Below are 20,805 nucleotides of genomic sequence, written 5' to 3' on the forward strand. Positions count from 1 at the left end.
GGAAGAGCGTCTTCCGTTTTAACCTCAACGGGGCCAGGTGAATAAGACAATGAAAAAAGTGAACCATTTCACAAAATTCACTTTTAATTTTAATAATCGACTCGCAGCGGTTTGACAGCTCCCATTATCCTAATGAGTTCGACTATGCGAGATACATTTAATGTGCGACACATTAGCGCCAAATATTTGGATTCAAATATTTATATATATACATATATATATATATATATATATTTGTAATCACGTTTTTTGTGTGACCTTTAAATATAAAAAAAAATGTCGAGGCCAGCTCAGGAATTCGCTTGTGGTTGCTATTGGACCTCCAAATCCATTGAGACCAACACGCAAATTGGCCAAGCACGCAAGCCAAATAGGTTTGTGGCAAAAAAGAAGATGAAAAACATGGACAATCTTCAGTGTATTTTGTCAGTTTACAATTCAAGGTTTGTGGGTTTTTTGAGGCAGCTTGCTTGCATTTCTCATTGCGCTATTTTAAAAAGGAAAAGAAGAGCAATGTTCAAGCAAAACAGAACTCTTGACAACATTTGCACTTATAATTCCCAAATAGTTTAAGCCTCGACTTAGGAAATGGCTCATTAGACACGAAACTCGCTAGAAGAATCGCTGACACAAAGTAAATGCAAAACGATTTTATTTTATATAATCATTGCCTACAACAATGTCAGTTCTCGATCATGATTTGTATTTGTACATTAAAGCATATCCAATATCCTGCTATGCCCGAGCCAACAATATTACCTTGGGCACACGCCCCACACGTCATTTGGCATGCTGATAAAACAGGAAAGAAAAACCGCAAAAAATAGGTTCGCGTGCGCTAGACTACATACGAGTCGGTATCATATATCATAAATACAGCCAACCCATCCTAACTCTCAGGCCCGTATCAACGCCATATTCGTAATTAAATCAACAAAAATTTGCATTTCGTTAAAAGGCGCTGATTAAAAATCAGAAAAAGAAATATCATTAAAATAAAATGAGGCGCGGTCCAATTGGGCAATTAATACCCATGACTTGTTGCGCAAAGACTGTATACAGTCCGTTCATGGCACCCATAAAGAAGGTAAAGCTCCCAATTGCAGGCGAAATATGTATTTATTTTACAGCGACTGCCTCTGATGATATTTGTGTAATTCTTAACAATTGTAGAGTTTGATTAAAAACTGTGCCTGTTCTTATCAGGCAAAGCGAATGACTGACTGACGGTTTGTACCCATTGAAATTGATAAGGTTTCACCTCCTCTCTAGACTCTCTGTGTGTCTCTTCACCTGTCTATTGTTTATATGTCAACTCTTTAACTTGGGTTTTCTTCTACTCGTATACCCTGTAGCCATACATAGTGGTTAAAAGGGTATTTTGGCTTTACGGTTTTATGTAACAGACAAAAGGAGGTCTCCTCCACAAACTATCGATTACTCCACGATATCGATAAGTATCAAAAAAAATATCTGCTGTCTGTAAATGTGAAAATGTATAAAGGAAGTGTGAAGTGTGACGACCCCTAAATGCTGGATATAGGGTATTTACTAGCCGTACACTCCGGACTAAAGCACTATTGTTTTGTTTTGTATTTTTGGTAGAATTCAAACGCAACAAACTTTATATAGTCAGCGCTTTATCAGTTTCTCGGAAGCCAAACAGCCTTCAGAATGTCACACAATGAGTAGCTGATGCCCCTTGTCCCCCCTCTCCCTACATCCCGTCTGTTAGTTAAGACCGGAACGACAAGCCCACGCGATATGCAGACTATAAGAAACGGTTTTCAGATCTGCTTGGCTCTTTTTTGATTGTTGCCCCGTTTTTGGATAGAGCTTTACGCTGGAATTGCTGAAATTCTTTTGTTTGTTGCATTATTATATATTTCTTTGTGCTTCATGCTTTGCTGGACTTTTAGCCGAAACAGTTGTTTTGGAGCGGGTAACTCCCTGTTGTCTAGCTATTTGGGATTGGATTGGAATATGTGTGAGGTAATTACTTGGAAGAAATTAGATGGAATGCAGCAGACGGTAAACTCTAGTGAAAGATTTTTACCTTAAATTCTTTCTAGAAATAACTTATAATTAGCTTGGCCTAAAAGTCACATGAAAGCGTCGGAGATGCAATGTGTTAAGTGTAAACTAACTAAATTTTGCATTGTGCATTGTACTTAATAAATTTAGTTGACTCTTAAGCTCGACTTACTTGGATATTGTTTCTAAAGGGCATTCCCAATTGGACAACTCTTTGTTGGGTTTGTTGGATTGAGTGTAGAATAGAATTGTAACTTAATGCTGGATTAAAATGTTATTAACTTCTTGCTTAAAAAGGTTTCTAGACCTCCTCTTAGCTATCACTGGCAACAATTGGACAGTTCGCTGGTACAACATTCAACTTTTGCCCCTCTTTCTGGTGCGTATAGTTTGTTAGATTGCGGGAATCTCTTTCACCTTTTAACCGATGCTATCGAGCATATCAACATAAACTGCATTTTCCTAGACACAGCCCTACATGTGTTTCGCTTTGCTGCTTAACATGCTAATGATTGTGATGATGATGTTAATGATAATGATAATGATGAGCATTGTGGAGCTGCTGTTTTTATGCTAATATTCGCGATGATGATGCTGAAAACTCCACCTACCCGAAAACCAAAAAAATGAATTTTGCAAGCACTACGCACATGTGCGATATTTCATGCAACATGGCAGCTTAACAACAAACAAACAACAAACTGTTGCAAGCGCTTCCGGAAGCTGCCACACGTTGCCCATGATGCGCTGTTGTTGTTTATGCCATGGCTATTGTTGTTGCATTTATTGAAGCGCAACGACTACAGCCTAGCGCTGAATGCAACATTTGTCGACTTTTTTGTTGCCTTGTGTCGATTATGCGATTGTGTCAAAAAAAAAAAAAAAAACGAGAAAACATGTACCGCAGCCTCTCAGCTTTGTGGGTGTAAATTAGCAGCCTAATCCCATCCTCCCCCCCTCTCGGCACGACTATTTTGCATGTTTAATGAGCTGCCACAAAATTTATTGCCGCAAATTGACGCAGCCGTTGACAGGAACAGGAAAAGCGACGCCGCCACCATGAAAAGTGAAAATGCGAATCACTGTTACATCTAGTTTAATCAGTTGCACCCCCCCCCCCCCCCCCTCATTTGCCATTGTGTGCTAAATATGCTTCCTGCCATCGCGCACACATCGAACACATTACTCATACGCACTGTTAACCCGCCAACTGCCAGGTGCAACTGCCACAACTTCCATCTGAAGTGTCAAGTGTGTATGTGTGTGTGCTTGTGTGTTTGTGTTGCGTGTAATGAGCGGCGATTGGTTTTGAAGCGCTTGACTTAATCACAGCGGGTCTAAATTATGGCTAAATTAATTAAAATATATTCACAACGGCGGAAAAAGTGAAAAGCCAACCAAGCTAAGTAGCTGCAACCCGCTGTGCGCCGCTGATTAAAGTGAGTGGCGATTGCAATTTCTTAGCCTAAACCTCTCCCCACTTCTTCTCTCTGTCTTACCTGCTGCCTATCCAGCACGAGCTGGAACTCTGGAGAACGTTGCAAGTACGCCCAATAAGCAAGCAGCAAATGCTTTCAATATGCATGAATCCTAAGCTTAGTGCATGTCTGTCAATATATATAAATAACTGGCTATACAAACAACTATATCCGACTCCTAATGCTCTTATTAATCTCTTTCTCTTTCCATAGGCACGCTTCTGGGTGCAGGTTATCGACGAGCTGCGACGCGGCGTTCGCCTGAAGAAGCGCAACTACGAGCGCACGCCCATCGAATACGAGCTGACGCCCTATGAGATACTTATGGGCGATATACGCGCCAAGTAAGTAGACACCTATGAAAGCGAGTATAAATTCTCTAGTCGGGCTTGCACGACTAGAAAGTGAATGGTAGATACCCTGTACATGGGATTTAACAGAACCTACAACCAAACTGGGTGTCTCTTGCTCTCATAGTTTCCGATCATGGATATTATAGAAAATGATATTATTGAAAATCGATCTTTTCGATGTTATAGAAAATCGATATTTATTGATATTACGGAAAATCGATGTTTTTCTATATTACACACTACCACAATCATTGATATACTCTTCAAAAAGAGTATCAAACCACAAAGCAGACCACTCGAATCAAATATAAATTTGAAATTTCTCTTGTTTCTTCTTACCACAGAAAGTACCAATTGCGCAAGGTGATGGTCAATGGTGATATACCGCCGCGCGTGAAGAAGGATGCCCACGCGATGATCTTGGAGTTCATTAGGTCACGGCCGCCATTAAAGAAGGTGTGTGTTGCGTTCCCAATGCCCATTTCAAATAGCCAAACAAATGCTTAATATGATTGTCCAATGTTCCCATGTTCAACTAGTTACATATATGCACTGTCTCTTATCGCGCTCTTTCGCTTTTCATTTGTGAATTTTTCTGTTATTATACATATATGTATACATACATACATATATATATTTTGCTAAAATAAACCCATTCGTTTACTTACTGGCTTATGAATTTTAATTATTACTGAAAACGCTTACAACAAATGCTCATTGCTTTCTTTAAAGGCCTCGGAACGCCAACTGGGCCCACCATTGAAATGCACGCCCTCGCCCCGGGAGCAGCTGATGGAGTCCATACGCCAGGGCAAGGAGCTTAAGCAAATAACGCCGCCCGAGACTCCACCACTTAAGGAAAAATGTAAGTGTAAATTTCCGTTTAAATAAAACAAGTTCATTATAAATAAAGCCTGTAACAGAGTTCACTGCACAGTGGCACCGCACGATTTGTGTCTCTTTTAGAAATCATTAAATTGAATTCAACTTGGGATTTAAACAAAAAAAAAATCAAGAATATACAATATACATGGTTACTTTTGTTCTATATACATACTCTTCACACTTCAATATGCAGTCAATTATTTGATTCACTTAAATTTTTTTTTTTTGACAAAAATTAAGTCAGTTGTAGCTTGCGTTTATTTGTAAATTGGTAGGCAAAATGAAAGTATATACATATAAATAAATCAATATCCGGAAGAAAACAGGGCTGTTGAATTACAAAGATAAAGATAAGATAACTAAAATTAAATATTTGCTGCGCTGACTGTCAGCAAGTATTTGCTTAAACTTAATTTTTAGCCACAAAACCCTTCTTTTTTTTTGCCAGCAAACTCTGCACAGCAAAGAAACAAAAGAAGAGTCTTTTGATAAAAACCCGCCTCTTATGCATATTTGGTTTGTGGCAGAGTCAATCCCCTTCTTCTTGTGTTGTCATCAACCTTTTCCAAAAATTTTCAACGCCAACCGTTCATAAATTGTTGTCATACACATGCTGCCGCCTGTCAGCTCCTCTGCTGTTGTCCCTGTCTTCTGGGCAAAAGAAAAGAAGAAAAAAAAAAGAGAAAAACTTGTTAGCCACGAAAAGTTTTCACTGCACTTGTCGGTGCCCCATTGTCCGCCCCTGTCTAACTCGTAACTACGTCTGTCTGTCTGTCTGCCTGTCTGTCTGTCTATGTTTGTGTTTGCTTGGCCAATTGCCGTTGCTGGCATGCGCATGCCAGCATAGATCAAAAACGGCAACATTTTCCAATCGCCTCTGCTGAAGGAAGCGTGCAAAATTGTGACACACAAAGATAGCGACAACGTTGCAGCGCTTGCAGCAACAACAACAACAACACGACAACCTCAAAGACGACGACAACAACGACGACAACGGCAACGATGAAGATGATGACAACAACTCCGCCTGTGGCTGCGGCACCGGCGCTATGTTTGTTTGTCTGCAGTGAACTTTTGTTTGTTTGGCTCTGCTGCAATCTTGCAACAGAGGCCGAGTGAAAGACGTTTGCGCGTTTGGTTAGATTTTTGAAAGCCAGTGTTGCATACCCCTTTGAGCTGGCTAGAAAATGGCGCTGTTAATGAATCAGCCTAAAAGCATGCAGCGTTTTTTGTTTATTTTCTGTTGCCGCCTGGCTAATATATTAGATCTTCCTGATTATTATGACCTCTGCTTTTATAAACCTATTTAGCAGGACATACTATGTAGCTGAGGACCTTGTTTTGTTTTTAACTGTATCCTTTATGTGGCTTTGTGTTACACCATGTGAGCGATTACTTTCCCATTCCATCCTAGTGTATCTGTATCTGAACTATAGTTAATTTGAGCTACTTACTAACACTGTTTATAAAGCTTAAAATGGCGCATAAAAATAAATTTCAATTACCGTTAAAACGGTTTAAAAATAGCTTTAACGTGACTTAGCGCCGCCCATTCACTTTCTTTAGCTAGCTTCAAACTTTTGCAATAATCAAACGCACAGCTTTACGCATTCATCTTTAATGTGTTCTCTTTTTGCGTGCTCCCTTAAGCGACGTCACCAAAAGCAGCCGCTCATCAAAATTAATGACGTAACAAAGACAAACAGCGTTAAATGTCAAAACAAAACAAAGCGTACGCTCTCTCTCTAGCTCTGTCTCTTAATCTGTCACCCACTCTCTTTGCGCGACGCATGCGCTTGGCGTATAAAGCTTTTCGAGCTCAAGCAAATGCGTTGCTGAGAGACTGAGTCGACAGTTTCGTGTTAAGCTTCGGCGGTGTCGCTACGTGTTGTTGTGGCTGGCCGCAGGCGACGCGTGGCGCGGGTGAAAATGAAAACGACCTGATTAAGCAGTTTAATTGAAAACTACTTGTAACAAAAAGTATTAAAAACGCGCGTCGCGCTGCCAAACGTCTATCAGTCAGTCAGTCATTCAGTCAATTAATCAGACAAGCACAAGCACAAGCACACGCACACACCCCCAAAAATGGGACAACAACTGTTAGCCCTACGGTAGTGGGGTTGGTTGCCTGTCGGATCGATAGCCCGAATGCAACCATGCAAGAGTGAAAAACAAAAAAATAAAGAAAACACAAATCAGGAGAAAACAACAAACGTGTTGTGCGAAGTGAAGTGCCCTGAAAGTAGAGCAACAGCTCTGACAGGCGGGGCGGCAATTTCCTCCACATGCAATGCAAAGTTTAAGCCAACTTTCTTAGCCAAAAACACAAACAAAAACTAAAACCAACACTCGAAATCGCTCGCTGCGCACAAATGGCTGCCAAACAACAAACGACGCCCAGTGCCAAGCGCTCAACAGCCGCTGCAGTGTTCAGATCGCATCACGTCGTACGCAACGCGGATGTCGTTGATGTTGCCAGCGATGCGTCGCTCTATTGCGGCCCCGAAACGGAAACCGACACAATTGCTGCCACACGCTTGCAGTCGCAGTCGCAGTCGCCGTTGCAGTCACAGCCGCAGTCGCAACCACAGCCAACGCCACGTGCTGCGCCGCGTGCTGCGGCCACTGCAACCGCTGTCAATCCGCCAACACCAAAGCCCCGTCAGGCTGTCAGGACATCAAAAGGTAGCAGCCAAGCCGTTATCGATGCCACTTTCTTGCTTTGACCTGGTTTCAATTTCGAGCCAGCTGGTTGGGTTAGCTTGGGTATGGGGGTGGGGGTATTGGCTCAGTAACAGTACCGTCCTTCGAGCAAGAACTTTGCATGCAGCACTCCTCAAGTATATGGCAAAAACCAAGCCGAAGGCGTAATTCCAACTGAAATTCGGACAGCAGAGAATGATGAAAGAGTCTAGAACGAAAGAGACCAGTTAAAATAAAAAATAGTTCGTTTTCAAATAAGGTAGATTTGTTTTACAATATTCCAATTATGACAGTCTCTAGTTAGCCTTTTTTTTCTGTAGACACATACAGTTGCGGACAAAATAATAGGTTACGTTCAATGCACTTGGAAAATTAAGCAAAGACTCCAATCGAATCAAGTTTAACCACTTAATTTTTTTGTTCTTGCAAAGCTAATATAAAATATCTTGGCCCATGCATTGAGTGCTTTGAACTCCATTCTATAACCTTATCAAACGAACTTTGAAACAGAGTTAAAGCTTGACTATATGCATAGATACCTTAAATTTGGTTAAAAATAATTTATGGAGTGTTTCATAAACAGAATTTTTCTTACTTTTAAATAAAAAAAAAAAGGAAAACTAAATTTCCCTTGCCCAGTTTAAAGGGTCAAACATTTTAAATATTTTATTTGATTAAAATTTGTTCACTAAATAATGCACAATATTTTCTTCTTATAATTGTCCAATAATAAAACTTTTATGACTTTACAAATTTACTAAAACTAATGAAAACTATGCGGAATCTATCTAGAAACTAATTTTATGCATGGCTAAAAAAACTGGCTTAGCTAAAAACAAACGAAATATATTCTCATTTCAAATTTGTGGTAAATTAAATAAATAACACATGAAGCTGAAACATGCTCTTCGGGTTAATTTCCCAAGCACTTTTACGAGCATTGCACAATCGGAAGAAAAAACTTGACGGGCAGAACCATTAAATGCGTTGACTTAACGGTTAGTTGAATGCCCAGACAAGGCACTAAAAAAATGAAAGAAAAAAAAAAACTAAAGAAACAAACGGACAATAAGATGACAAAGTAAAAGAGCAAAGCTCAAGACGTTGTCTAATTACCGGGCGAGGGGCGATTCCATGGAGCTGGTTACGCTCTAGACGCCTTCGGGGGCAGAGAGGGGAGAGGGTTAGTCTCTGCTTGTGCAACTTACCGAGCATGTAATCTAATCAAAGCAGCTGTGAGTGCACTTAGTCACACACACACACACACACACACATTGACTAGGCAGCATACAGATCCATTTTCCCATAGCATTAATTTAGTCTACTTCACTTTCGCTCTGGATCTAAGAGTTACGTTTCGTCTTTTGTTTTTGCAGTGCTTCCAAATTCGACAAACGCGACGCTGTCGCGCTCCCGGCAGCGGCTCATCAAAGTGGATTTCTCAAAGTTGCAGGTAAGTTGTCAGGCCGTGCCACATGCCACACCATTCGATTATTCAATATGCGACATATATTCATCTGGGCAGGACGACGAGCAAATCTTCGATGACTCCAGCATCAGCAGCGGCAACGCCTCCACAGCAGCCGCCGCCGCACATCTCGCCGAGCTGCATCGTTATTCCCAGCCCAAAATGCCGCCATATCCCATTGGCGGCTACATATTGGGCGGTCAGATGAGGCACGAGTCGCCGGCCTTGCTGATGCGACCGAGACGCACAAGTGAGTATCGATGTCAAGCTAAATCTATCTATCTATATAGAATATACAACAGATGTTACGAAATGTGCACAAAGTATAAAGGAACAAGTTCTCAGTAACCCAAGCTGATTTCAACTGGAAATACTTGGCTTACTTGGGTTACAATCAGCTTCAGATGAAACAAGTTAAAATCAACTAGTTTGATTTAGTCTAGAAAACACCCTACATGAGGAGGAACTAGCTTCGATATAAATGCGATTAGCAAATCTTGCTCTACGTTTGTTATATGAGAAGCAATATATCAAGTTTTAGCTGGTTCTGAAATAGAAAGTATATAGCACAACATATTCATTACAGGACAAAGATAGAGGAAAAAGAGAAAAGCAAGTTAAGTGAAATATGAATAAATACTATATATAAATAATTCGCTATTTTGACAACAGATAAATAGCGCAAAAACGGGCTACAAACTTTACACAACGAGCTATTTTTAAATGCCATATTTTATGATTATTACGATGAAGGCATGTTAAATATTGCAAGCAATTCGCTTTTTCATGGTTCATAATGAATTGCCTTGACAAGAGTTTTAAACATTTTTAAGATTTAAATGCCTTAACTTCGATTTTTTTCAATTAGTCCATGGACGATTGAAGGTGACAGTTAATTTAAAGAAACCAATTATATATATACAAATATATATATTATATCTTGAAAATCAAATAAATATAATTGGAAATAGTTGAACTTTGTCTTTGTTCGTTTTTATAGAGAATCTCTTATTTGAATAAATTTGGAACAAGCATGAAAATTCTTTGTATATTTATAATAAATAAAAGTAGATTATTTTTGTTAGCAAGATTTTTTGTTAATTCTTCGCTAAATTGATTCCAATTGAATGGATTAGTCTGCTCCTTCGTACTTTGTGTCACACTTGAATACGATATTTATGCTTTGATATATTGACGCGGTTTTGTTTTTATTTAAAATTTTATTTTTGTTTTATTTCTTACTTTTTCCACACTTGCCACAAAACAAAACACAAAAAAATTTACTTTTGCGAAGGTATTTGATCGTTTGTTTAAACATGGCCTATTTATTGATATGCACACAACTACCGCTAATGAATTATGAATTATGTTTTATGATTTTGTTAACAAAAAATCAAATGTATTATATTTTGCCAAACGCACTAAGAACAAATGAGAACCAACTTGATAATATATATATTAAGATGAAATATATATGGTTGGTTGGAGAGCAGTTGGTGTGGGCGCAGGCTGAAGACAATTGATGCCGGTTAAGGATATGCACACACACACACACACACAGACACAGACACACAACGAACACACACAACAAGAAGAAATAATCTCGAAATATTTGTATAAACAAAAAATACACAACAAATTTAAAGAAGAAAACTTTAAACAAGTATAAAACATAATAAAAACAGAAATATTATAAAAACAATGTTGCATGACAAACTTATTATTTATATATGCAAACTAACATATTGGTTGATGTGCTTTAAAATACAATTTATTAATTAATATATATTTAATTTTCAATTTGAAAATTTTAAAAAAAATACGCTTAATTATAAAAAAAAAATCACGAACAAAATGAAAATTTTGCACACGCTGCCTTAAACTATGCAACACTTTTTTTGCGCTGGGCAGAGGATCAGGCGCAGCCACAGCCGCCGCAGCAGCAGCAAGCGCAGGACGAATATTGCAGATTCTACGATAATGCCTTGGAATGTAAATATGCGAGAATATTCGAAGATTTAGTTCGTTCTTAGCTTCTTCTCTGCTTGCCACCGCTCACATAGTCGACGCATTCAAAATTGAAACGATAATAAAACTGCATTTATCGCTTATTGTTAAAACATTATTTTATCACACAAATAGTTAGATCCGGAAATTGGCATTATTAACTGTTTCAAGCTAAGTTCTCTTATCGATAACATCAAACATCTGGTTCATAATCGATAACACATTAAATTCCACACCATCAAACTGCATAACTAATTAAATTAACGCAATCGAAATCGATGTAGACATGTCGTCTTCGTTAAAACATTTATAAATCAGCCCGGGGGGCAACAAAGCGACTAAATTTAGGTGTTAAGCAAAATTCAATTGTTATCGATATCGATAACTTTATACTTTTAATCAAATTTGTTTATCAAGATCCATAATGCTGTTTAGAAGAATTCAACCTTTTTTAGATTTCTGAAGTATTTAGTATCGTTTTAATCAACAATAATATTTTATTCCAACTTCAACTTCTAAGGAACTATTTATAATTCAATAAAGCGAACGTGTAACTAAGGTTTTTTGTTTTTGTTGATGATTTTAATTGGTTCTAATTGAATCAATCTTCCATTTCTCAGGTAGCTTTGAGTTGATTTTGAATTGAATTTCAATTAGTTTCTATACGTACGAAAGTCTTTTGTCTCCACACATACATAAAATACATACACATATGCATATATTTCACACACATGTGACGCTCCCCTTCGCACCTGTTACCTGTCACCTGTCCACTCTGCCCGCTGCTTGCTGTACGACTTTATGAATGCCTTATTCTCGTTTTCGCTATCGTTTGCTCCACTATTATTATACACATCGAGACACACATTCTATATAACGCATACGCAATGTTGACCGACCTTCCATTGAATGGCGCATCCCAACTAATGGCCACCCGCCGCCATCTTCTCTTTCTCTCTGCTTTCCACAGCCTATGACCTGGCTACACAGAGCGAGTCGCGACGCGCCTCCGCCCGCCGTCACACCATCGTTGGCTGCCAGAGCAACCTGGACGAGACGCACTCGATGCCGCCCACGCGTCCCGAGTCGCGTCAGTCGGATGACGTCAGCAGCTCCTCGAAAGAGGTGAGTTGAGTAGAACCTGGTTGTAATTAATCTTATGACGCATCCATTAAACTAATTTTACCTTCTATGCTTGAACAGCCGTTGAAGAAGACACCTGAAGCGCCACAGTCACTGGAGCAGCAGCAGCAGCAGCAGCAGCAGCATCAGCAGACACGTGGAACTTCTGGAACTGGAGCTGACGAGACTGCGTCGCATTCAACATCCTCGCTTGGCCCATGGAACAAGTCCTTTATGGACAAACAGACCTGGATGGAACGTGGTGATGATCGACTGTCTGTCACGCTGGCGGAGATCGTTCACATACGTTCCGTCATGACCAAAGCTGAGCTGGAGGGCCTGCCCATGGATGTGCGCGTCAAGGAGGATGTTGAAAAGCGTCGTGTCTGCTTTCTCTGCCTGCGCACACGCTTCTCCTTCTTCGGGCCATGGGGCATCCAGTGCAAGCTGTGCCAGCGCACCGTCTGCGCCAAGTGCTATACCAAGATGCGCATACCCTCGGAGCATTTTCGCAATGTGCCGCTGGTGCTGATCTCACCCTCGCTGCTGTCCAGCCCGGCCAGCTCGAGCACGCCATCGCCATCGCACCATGCCGCCCACCACGCGCACTCCTCATCGACGGGCAACATCATGGACGATCAGTTTCCCAAATCGCTGATCGAGCGCCTCCTGCGTTCCGAGTCAGATCGCAAGGTGAGTCCAAGAGCTCTCCCAAGGGAACTGAACATTCATTATTAACTATTTCATTGACCATTCGCAGACTCGCAGCACGGTGGGAAGTGCACCCTCATCGCCCAAGCACCAAAGATCAAACATGAGCACGCCGGGCATTAGTGTTGGCCCAGGCTCAGCCGCTGCAGCAGCCGCTGCCACTGGCCAGGCCGTGGAGGCGTTGCACGATCAGGCATCCATGTCCGCCTCCTATTCCGGGGCCATGCGGCCGTCGGGCGTGCATCAGTACCAGCAAAAGCAGCAGCACTACAACAACGCCATGTCCCGCAGCATGGAGGGACCGCGCAGTCTGCCCGTGCACAGTCCGGCCCATCGGCCGCTGTCCAACAGCAGCACACTGGAGCGCAAGTAAGAATTGGGCTGAGTAGCACGACAAGCAGGACAGGAGCTTATCTTCATCTCTCTTTCGCTCTCCCAACAGATCCCGCTTCTCGCGCGGCTTTGCGCTATTCTCCTCGGGCAGCCATTTGGCGCAGACGCAACAGGACCAGAAGGAGAATCTGCGCGGCGAGCAGGTGACCGTTTGCAACGATTGCCAGGGTCTGGTCAATGAGATCACCAGCTCCGTTAAGCAAAAGCGCAGCTCGGCGCGCAATCGGACGATACAGAATCTCACACTGGATCTGACGCCTGTCTGGAAATAAAACTAGTTACCCAGATGAAGGCAGCCTACAGCGCACTATTAACTAATATACATATATAGCTATATAAATATACACAAGCATATTTTGGATGGACTGTTGTATACATAAGATGGAGAGGAAGACAAGGAGAGAGTTTGAGTTGAAGCCACCGCCTGGATATCGTTGTAAATCGTTAGATCGTGTTAGCCTAGTGATAAGTAAACAAGAATCCCTAGCAAAAATGGAAGGCAACGCTGTATATTTCTTCTTTCGACTAGGAAATAGCTTGAGCGCGCACCCCACCATATACACACACTCGTAGATACTCAACAGATACTACATAAACATATACATACATACATATATATATATATAGATAAAGAAAAAGGAAAACGTGCGATATGCGATACGATGACGTTGTTTGTAATTGTTTAATTTATGTATAAATGTTGATTAAGTCTCGTATAACTCGTATCTACATATGACAAATGCACAGACCCTAACAAAACAGCCGAACAATACAATATATATATAACAATTCACTAAACCACATTAGCAGTTATTCAAGTATATATAGGTTATCATTATTATCAAATCCAAAGCACTCTATAGCTTATGCCTTCGATTGCGCATGAGCCTTAACGATTGAATCCTTAAGTTGATTATAGACAAAGTTAAGGACCTATTGTTGTAAATTATCTGCTTTCACAGATCCATTTTGTTTGATTTCCCCGTTGGAAATGAAGAGAATATTCGTTTTGTTTTTCATTTAAGTACCCACAATCTCCTTTCAAGCTGACTTTCGCTATTCTCATATTCTATATATAAACCTATAAATAAATTTAAATTGTGACTAGTTTAAAGCTAAATATAATTTTACACCTAATTGCAATTAATAGTTTAACTACAAGAGGAAGAAGAACAAATTTTGAAAATTTTATGTTTCTTTTTTTTGCGTATTGTAATTTGTAAATGCATTTAATAATTGTAGTTTATGAAGTTTATATTAATTTTTTATTGTTTTTAAGTTGAATCATAGTTATGTATATTGATATTGCTATCATTTAACAAACACACACACACACACACAAGAAAAGAACGAAAATACACAAACCAGCAATAAAAATAAAAACTACTAAAAAATAAATGAATTCTCTTTCATTCAATTAAATTTGATGTGCGATAAAATTGACATCATTTGAAAAGCTTAAAGCAAAGTAAAAGCAATCAACTGATTCGATCAGCATTTATCCCTGCAGTCTCTTCCTCGATTCTCTGCTAATTTCGTTTTAAGCCAAGCAATAGACAACGACGAGTATATACAAGATAGATTACAAACTGATATTTATTTTAATGTTTTTTTTAAGCAAAGAAAAAACAAAACATGTTCAGTAATAAAAATAAATTAGAGTTCCTCTCATATTATGTAAACTGTACATATTTCTCAGATATTCGGATCTCAGACTTACGTATGCCTAATGTTACTGGAAAACTAGTAATAGTAGCAATTGGATGTCACAAAATGGTTGCTTAAAGCTAACAACTAGAACTAACATTTTCATCTGCATCTGGAGTCTAGCACAATTGAGTGTGTCGCTACTCTGAGCGCTGCTTCTTGTTGTTGTTCCTGTTGTCGTTGCCGCCGTGACGCTTGCGGCCGAAGCGCTTGTTGTTCTTGCCACGTGTGAAGTCGCGACGCTTCTTCATGAATTCGATAGCCTTGTCCAAGAACTCTTTCTCCTCATCCTCGGTGGCCTTGCGCAGTGTGAGGGAGACTTCATCGTTAAACTTGAGCTGCAAAGTGGACACAACAAAAAACAATATTTTAGTTATAGAAACGAGCAAGTGTCATAAGAAGATGTCACCTTGGCATCGTCCACTTGGGCAATGTATTTCTCGGCCGCATCCGCCTCTGTGAGACGAACGGAGCCCTTGGTATCGCCCTTGTTGAACTCAATGTAGGCAATATCAAAGTCCTTGACTTTCTCAAAGGCTTCGCGTATCTCCTCGCGTGTGACAGTGTCTGGGGCACCCTCAAAGACAACAATCGCGTTTTTGGGCAGTTCAATTTCTGGTTCAGGCTTGGCCTCCTTCTTGTTCTTGCGTTTCTCGTTCTTTTTTTGATATTCCTCCTGCTTCTCCTTTAAATAGTCAATCTGCCACTTGCGCAACAGCTCACGCTCCTTGTAAATGATCTTCTCCTTCTCGAAAAACTCTTTGGCTTGCTCCTTCTTTTCGAAGGTGACAAAGATACTGCCCTTGAACTTGTACGACTTTGTGGGCTTGTCGTAATGTTTGCGCATTGTAACATTTACCACCTTTTCGTAGGCGCTGACAAAATCAAGTATTTCAGTCATTTGGGACTCCAATGGGAAGCCCTTAGCGTAAACGGTGCGCTCCTGAATCTCCTTACGCCGCTCTTCATTGTGTTCCGGCACGGGTCGCTCGGGGTGACGGCGCAAGCTCTGTTTGTCCTCGCTGATCTCCACCAGGCCCTCGTCAGATTTGTTCAGTGCATTAACAATCTCATCGAAGTCTGTGGTAAGCGATGCCAAACGTTTGAATGTGACCAGCACTGAGAGCGGCACCCAGCCGCCCTCGTTCTTTGATATCTGCTCGCTGAGGAATTTGTCTCGATGCAGATTAGCATCGCCAAAGTAGTATTCAACTTGCCGAATGATTGCGCGCTCTTGCTTACTGTATTCTTCAGCAGCGGCAGCCGCCGGTTCCTCTTTCTTTACATCTCCGTTTTTGTCGGCCTCGGACTCGACTACATCTTCAACCTTTTCAGCCTCCTTCACTTCAGCGCTCACCTCAGCATTTGGTGTTTCTGCAACTGCGGCCATTGTATTTGATTTTCTTTGAACTATTTAGATATTTTCTCGAAAAAAATAATACGAGCAATGTGCTGCGATGCAAAACACGTGTGCGGCAGGCGGCAATAGAACTGTCAAGCCGATGGCACTATCGATAGATTGGGGTAGACCAAAGGGGAAAAACTTATCGATATATTGTATTTGAAATAACTAAGCCAATGTCAAACAACACTGCAACGACACTGTTATGCTTCTGTACTATTAGAACTATTTAATTCAATGTTTTTTCAAACTATTTATTTTTGCAATATAAAAAAAAAAAAAAAAAAAAAAATTTTGGGGCCCAAAGGCTCATTTATTGTACAAGTTGCTGTATTGTGTGTAAAGTTAAATAAAAAAATCATATTTTGATTGAACATACTTATTCTACAAATCAGTCAAAAGGCATTCAATCGGAAAACATGTTGAAATGATTTCGTTTTGAAACTATTCAAATAACTTAAATTTAAAATTGGGTAAACAAAAAGTATTGTTAATCATAGTAAGTAACTTATAACACGGGACTCATTAATTTTAAGTATAAGTTATAAAAAACAAAAAACAAAAAATCGCAGCAATAAGTTTTCTATTTCTTGGCATATTTTAGATCAAGTTTTCGCATGACAATGCGCTCCTTCGATTCCAGTTTAAGACGCTCCAGCCGCTCGTTTGCCTTAATGTCCAACATTTTAATGTCCAACTCCTTTTCCCGCAAACGAAGCTCCATCAGTCGAAAGTCAGTCTCGGTGGGCACGGTTCCTTGCTGAACAGTTATGGTGGGATTTGCGAGTACCATGGGCTCATCCTGGGATTCAGTCTCAGTTGATAGCGCAGCAGTTGAGGAAACATCAATCTCTGTAATCTCTCGTATGATGCAGTCGGCACACGTGTTACTTATATCGAGCCGAGCTTGGGTGGTCTCTTCTTGTTCGGCGGATGACTCGCTTGGTGTTGCTTGTTGTGGCACGGTCGTGGACTCAGTTAGCATCGGTTCGTCTATCTGTGGCGGGGCGATTTGCTCGCTGGGTGCTTGAATGCTGCTCAATGCAATTTCTGTTGGCTTGGAAAACGCCGGCGAGCTGGGGACATGTTCTTTTTTGACACAAGCCGGTTTAAACAGATTTCCGAGAGGAGCATCCGCATTTGCTGGGGCGGGCAGTTGCACCATAAATCTTGGGGAACTTGCCCAACAGTCGGCGATGCTTTCGTCAATGTCCGTTGCCGCTCCGTCGCCATCTAGCTTTGGATGTCGCGCAGATATTTGGCTCCCTGCACATATTGTGTTCCTCCGGCCCGGAAGGGATTTCTTGAACAGTTCATGCAGCTGCCTGTAGTAGGGGCAGGCTTTCAAGACTTCCGCCATGGGAAACTGTTTATTGGTGGCTATCAAAGCTTTCGCTCTCTTGTACGATTTTATCAGGTTGTTAACTTTGCAGCGCACCACAGTATGATTGGAATTGAGTTTTAGGTCTTGTGCCATCTTCTTATAATACATTGTGCCGGTGGGTAATTCGAACGGATTCTTTCGAATGAATTGAAAAATCTTATCCACCTCTTCAGGGCTCCATCTTTTATTTCTTTTCACATCATCTCTTGAAAGTCGCTTCGTCATTTTCAGGCAGCGTCCACAATTGCTCCTCGACTGATTTTATGCTTGCCCCTCAAGTCCTTTCTATGATACGATGTTTGGAAATCTCTGGTGCGTCTTTTTGGCCAGCGTCAATTCTTGGAAAGTGTTGTCTAGGGCTTCTCCGCGCTTTCAACAAAGCCTGTAGCATATGTGAATGGATTTTGTAATAAATCGTCGAAGCGTTTGCAGTTTGCAGGCCAAAAATATAATCACTTAAACAATAAAATGCATTTAGCAACTTCATTAGAGTTGAACCACAGAAAAAAAGCGTTCGGTAAATCGAGGACATTTGTAATACCGATAGATATGAATATTTGCTATCGAAAAGTGGTTGCGTCTTTTGCAGCACTGCGTAACGCAAATACCGCAATGTGGATGGATTGTAATTCAAAAAAGTGCGATAGCCTGCTGGATTTTAATAAGGGTACTATTGTTAGTAAAATGTGCATACGATAACAACTTTTGTTTTTGTTTGTATTTTTTTTTATCTAAAACAATTCAGATTTCCTCAACGAGGCGAAACCTCTGGTGCTGCTTCTCGGGAATAACATTGAAAAATTTCTTATAAATAGTTTGATCTTGTCGACCGGCATAGTTGCGCTGAACCCAGGTGTGATCCCAGTTTGGTTCAATGGGCTCGCAGCTAACAATAACCCGGCCGTGTTCCATGGCGAACAATGTGCCGTTGCGTCCGAAGCCAACCTATAGGACAATTTCCGGTATAAAACATTTTCAGCGTACTCAGCAGTAACTCACATTCAGGCCGGGATGGAAGCGCGTCGTTAATTGCGTTGCCAATATTGTTCCTTGGGAAACATAGTGCCCATCAAGCACTCGCCATCCACGATGTTTTGGGCGCGGATGGCCCTTCTTGTTGCGTGTGCTGCCGCCGGTTTTCTTGCTGGCGTTTCGTATTGTTGCTACACGAGTATGGACAGGTATTAAGGAATTTATTTTTCATGGGGTTGACAGCTACTTACTCAAAAGCGGCTGGTCGGCCTTCAGGCATTGTAAGGAGAGCTTTTGCATTATATTGAACGACATTTTATTTGTTTGGCGTTTTGCTCGACTGTTTATGCAACTGAGTAGCAGTGTGACCGCATGCGACAATCACAAAAATAATCTTGTATTGCAAAAAAAATACCATTTTTAAAATGTTATCGTAGATAACATCTGTAAATACCACAGAACAACAGGAACAGTTGCCAGTGTTTCTCTACTAAGGCGCATGGAATAATTGTTCAGCAACAGCTGGCGGTATAAATAAATGTAAATTTGCCGGCTTAGTTTATTTTAAACAATGGAGCTAACTGCAAAAACGTCCGAGCCACTTGGACAGGTGAATGACACTGCCCTGCGGCTTAGGACACGGGAGTATGCTCGACAACAACGCAAAGATTTACGTATGGATACAACGGATGCACTGCGCTTCGGTTTGGGACAAATCAAGGATAAAATAAGCGAATTGGAAAATCTGGGCATCAAAGATGTGCAGGGTATGGCTAGTCGTATCAAGCGACGCAAACACGCAACCGAGGAGGACATGTACCGCCTGAGCCACGCCTTTTTGCAAGGCAACTCAAACATCAACGCCTTTGCTGAAGTTCAAGGCGCCACTCAAGTGATAGTTAAGGAGCTAACAGGTAGCTAAAAGTAAGCCAATAAACTTCAACATTTCTCATTGTCGTGTCCTGAACAGGTACCCATATGCAGCGTCAGATTGAGGCTGCCGAATGCTTGTGCAACTTTTCACTGGGAGAAGCGCATGTTTGTGAGAAAATAACAGCGCTGGCTGGCAGCTACCTAGTTACGCTTTTGGATAGTCACGAGCCGCGATTGAAGCGCAGTTGCCTTTGGACATTGGCCAACATTTTGGCCACATGCCGCAAATCCGCTAACATGTTGCTGCAGATGCAATTGGCGACCAAATTGTGGAAAATTTATACGTTACCGTCTGACGATCTCCAAGGCTACCAGGAAGATGCTGGCATTTGCTTGTATTTGATAGCCATTCATGCAGCTGCCTCCATAACCGCCGACGATCGCCGACACATTGCCGAGAATCTGCACAAGAAGCAGCCAGCGGAACCGGCTGCCGAATATTACATGTGCATTGTATTTCAATTGGAAATTGTTAGCAGAGAGCGGGATTTATGTGCGCAGCATTTTCAGCATTTGTACGACTTTTTTATGGCCAATCTGAATATTGGTTTTAACACTTCCGCCGACAAGCTACGCACCGTCTATGGAGTGCGCGTGCTAGCCAACATGTTTGCTGCACGCCCATTTGTTGGCCAATTGGAATTGCAGGTGGAGCATCTTGTGAACGCTTTAAATCAACTATTTGCCCTACGTGATACCAGTCTAACTATGGATTTGATGCAGCTGTTGAAAAATCTAATGGATGCGCAGCTGCTGGACAACGATTTCGTGTTGGCACATCTCCGAGTCTATGCTTAACCAGGTATAGTTCAGATATGTTCACATTTAGGTTAAGCATTAAAACATATATTTTGAAGTTTCCTGTTACATATTAACCATAAACAGCTTTGAAGATGATCTCTATGTTTTTATAGAAGAATGATGGGATGAGTCAAAAGTTATATCCGATTGTTTTTATACCCCTTGTAGAGAGTATTACAATTTTGTCATGAAATGAGTTAACTATGGAGACATCTTCGACCCCATTCGACCCCAATATCGTCTTGAAACTTTTTATAGGCGCTGCACAAAGTGCTTAGATTAATTTACGAGAAAACGAAGTCTCCTCAAAGTTTCAAATATGTTGAGAAATAAACAGAGGGCGAATTTGATTAGATAGTCTTTAGTAGCATATATATAACCCTAAAATGGCTTGTTTATTCGGCATCTTATGGTTTTTATAAATATAGAAATGGTTTATAAATACTTTTGAG

At 40.9% G+C, this 20,805-nt stretch overlaps 4 protein-coding genes across 11 annotated transcripts in view; 2 read left to right on the plus strand and 2 right to left on the minus strand.

Annotated features, from left to right (window-relative positions):
- The window catches only part of LOC115763282 (protein spire), a 50,303-nt gene extending 35,773 nt beyond the window's left edge, over positions 1-14,530 (plus strand). For 2 of the 6 annotated variants that reach the window (XM_030705760.1, XM_030705761.1), the window contains exons 8-16: positions 3,726-3,856; positions 4,210-4,321; positions 4,598-4,730; positions 8,830-8,906; positions 8,979-9,171; positions 11,899-12,053; positions 12,132-12,743; positions 12,811-13,130; positions 13,204-14,530. In XM_030705760.1, the coding sequence (XP_030561620.1) occupies positions 3,726-3,856; positions 4,210-4,321; positions 4,598-4,730; positions 8,830-8,906; positions 8,979-9,171; positions 11,899-12,053; positions 12,132-12,743; positions 12,811-13,130; positions 13,204-13,426 (1,956 nt within the window). In that variant the 3' untranslated portion in view covers positions 13,427-14,530. Of the gene's footprint in view, positions 1-3,725; positions 3,857-4,209; positions 4,322-4,597; positions 4,731-4,788; positions 5,022-6,406; positions 7,436-8,829; positions 8,907-8,978; positions 9,172-10,215; positions 10,524-10,832; positions 10,914-11,898; positions 12,054-12,131; positions 12,744-12,810; positions 13,131-13,203 lie in introns of those variants that run through there. The other 4 variants (XM_030705767.1, XM_030705764.1, XM_030705765.1 and 1 more) reach the window with 4 other exon arrangements.
- A 195-nt stretch (positions 14,531-14,725) lies between these two features.
- On the minus strand, positions 14,726-16,426 carry LOC115763283 (la protein homolog). The gene is made up of 2 exons (XM_030705768.1): positions 15,271-16,426; positions 14,726-15,199 (listed from the first exon to the last, which is right to left on the minus strand). The coding sequence occupies exons 1-2, from the start codon at positions 16,249-16,251 to the stop codon at positions 15,002-15,004; spliced, it is 1,179 nt and encodes a 392-aa protein (XP_030561628.1). The 5' UTR covers positions 16,252-16,426; the 3' UTR covers positions 14,726-15,001.
- Positions 16,427-16,558: 132 nt separating this feature from the next.
- On the plus strand, positions 16,559-20,474 carry LOC115763106. 3 transcript variants are annotated; one of them, XM_030705550.1, is made up of 4 exons: positions 16,559-16,762; positions 19,057-19,533; positions 19,590-20,354; positions 20,410-20,474. In XM_030705550.1, the coding sequence occupies exons 2-3, from the start codon at positions 19,191-19,193 to the stop codon at positions 20,348-20,350; spliced, it is 1,104 nt and encodes a 367-aa protein (XP_030561410.1). In that variant the 5' UTR covers positions 16,559-16,762; positions 19,057-19,190; the 3' UTR covers positions 20,351-20,354; positions 20,410-20,474. The 3 variants fall into 3 exon arrangements, 2 of the variants coding, with proteins under 2 accessions (XP_030561410.1, XP_030561409.1); XM_030705549.1 differs by lacking the exon at positions 20,410-20,474 and having other exon boundaries at positions 19,590-20,360; XR_004017864.1 differs by lacking the exons at positions 19,057-19,533; positions 19,590-20,354; positions 20,410-20,474 and adding an exon at positions 17,879-18,303.
- LOC115763107 (50S ribosomal protein L27) lies at positions 18,361-18,996 on the minus strand. Its single transcript, XM_030705551.1, has 3 exons — positions 18,871-18,996; positions 18,647-18,810; positions 18,361-18,592 (listed from the first exon to the last, which is right to left on the minus strand). The coding sequence occupies exons 1-3, from the start codon at positions 18,932-18,934 to the stop codon at positions 18,389-18,391; spliced, it is 432 nt and encodes a 143-aa protein (XP_030561411.1). The 5' UTR covers positions 18,935-18,996; the 3' UTR covers positions 18,361-18,388.
- Positions 20,475-20,805: the final 331 nt, after the last annotated feature.

Source organism: Drosophila novamexicana, unplaced genomic scaffold (genome assembly GCF_003285875.2).
Source record: "Drosophila novamexicana strain 15010-1031.04,08,12 unplaced genomic scaffold, DnovRS2.1 tig00000689-arrow-pilon, whole genome shotgun sequence".
Classification (NCBI taxonomy): Eukaryota; Metazoa; Arthropoda; class Insecta; order Diptera; family Drosophilidae; genus Drosophila; species Drosophila novamexicana.

Coding starts and splice junctions, on each gene's coding strand:
- LOC115763283 (XM_030705768.1), bottom strand. CDS start 16,251: ATGGCCGCAGTTGCAGAAACACCAAATGCTGAGGTGAGCGCTGAAGTG. Junction 15,200..15,270: donor CCCAAGTGGACGATGCCAAG/GTGACATCTTCT, acceptor TCCACTTTGCAG/CTCAAGTTTAACGATGAAGT.
- LOC115763106 (XM_030705550.1), top strand. CDS start 19,191: ATGGAGCTAACTGCAAAAACGTCCGAGCCACTTGGACAGGTGAATGAC. Junction 19,534..19,589: donor GATAGTTAAGGAGCTAACAG/GTAGCTAAAAGT, acceptor TGTCCTGAACAG/GTACCCATATGCAGCGTCAG.
- LOC115763107 (XM_030705551.1), bottom strand. CDS start 18,934: ATGTCGTTCAATATAATGCAAAAGCTCTCCTTACAATGCCTGAAGGCC. Junction 18,811..18,870: donor GGCCGACCAGCCGCTTTTGA/GTAAGTAGCTGT, acceptor ATACTCGTGTAG/CAACAATACGAAACGCCAGC. Junction 18,593..18,646: donor GCTTCCATCCCGGCCTGAAT/GTGAGTTACTGC, acceptor ATTGTCCTATAG/GTTGGCTTCGGACGCAACGG.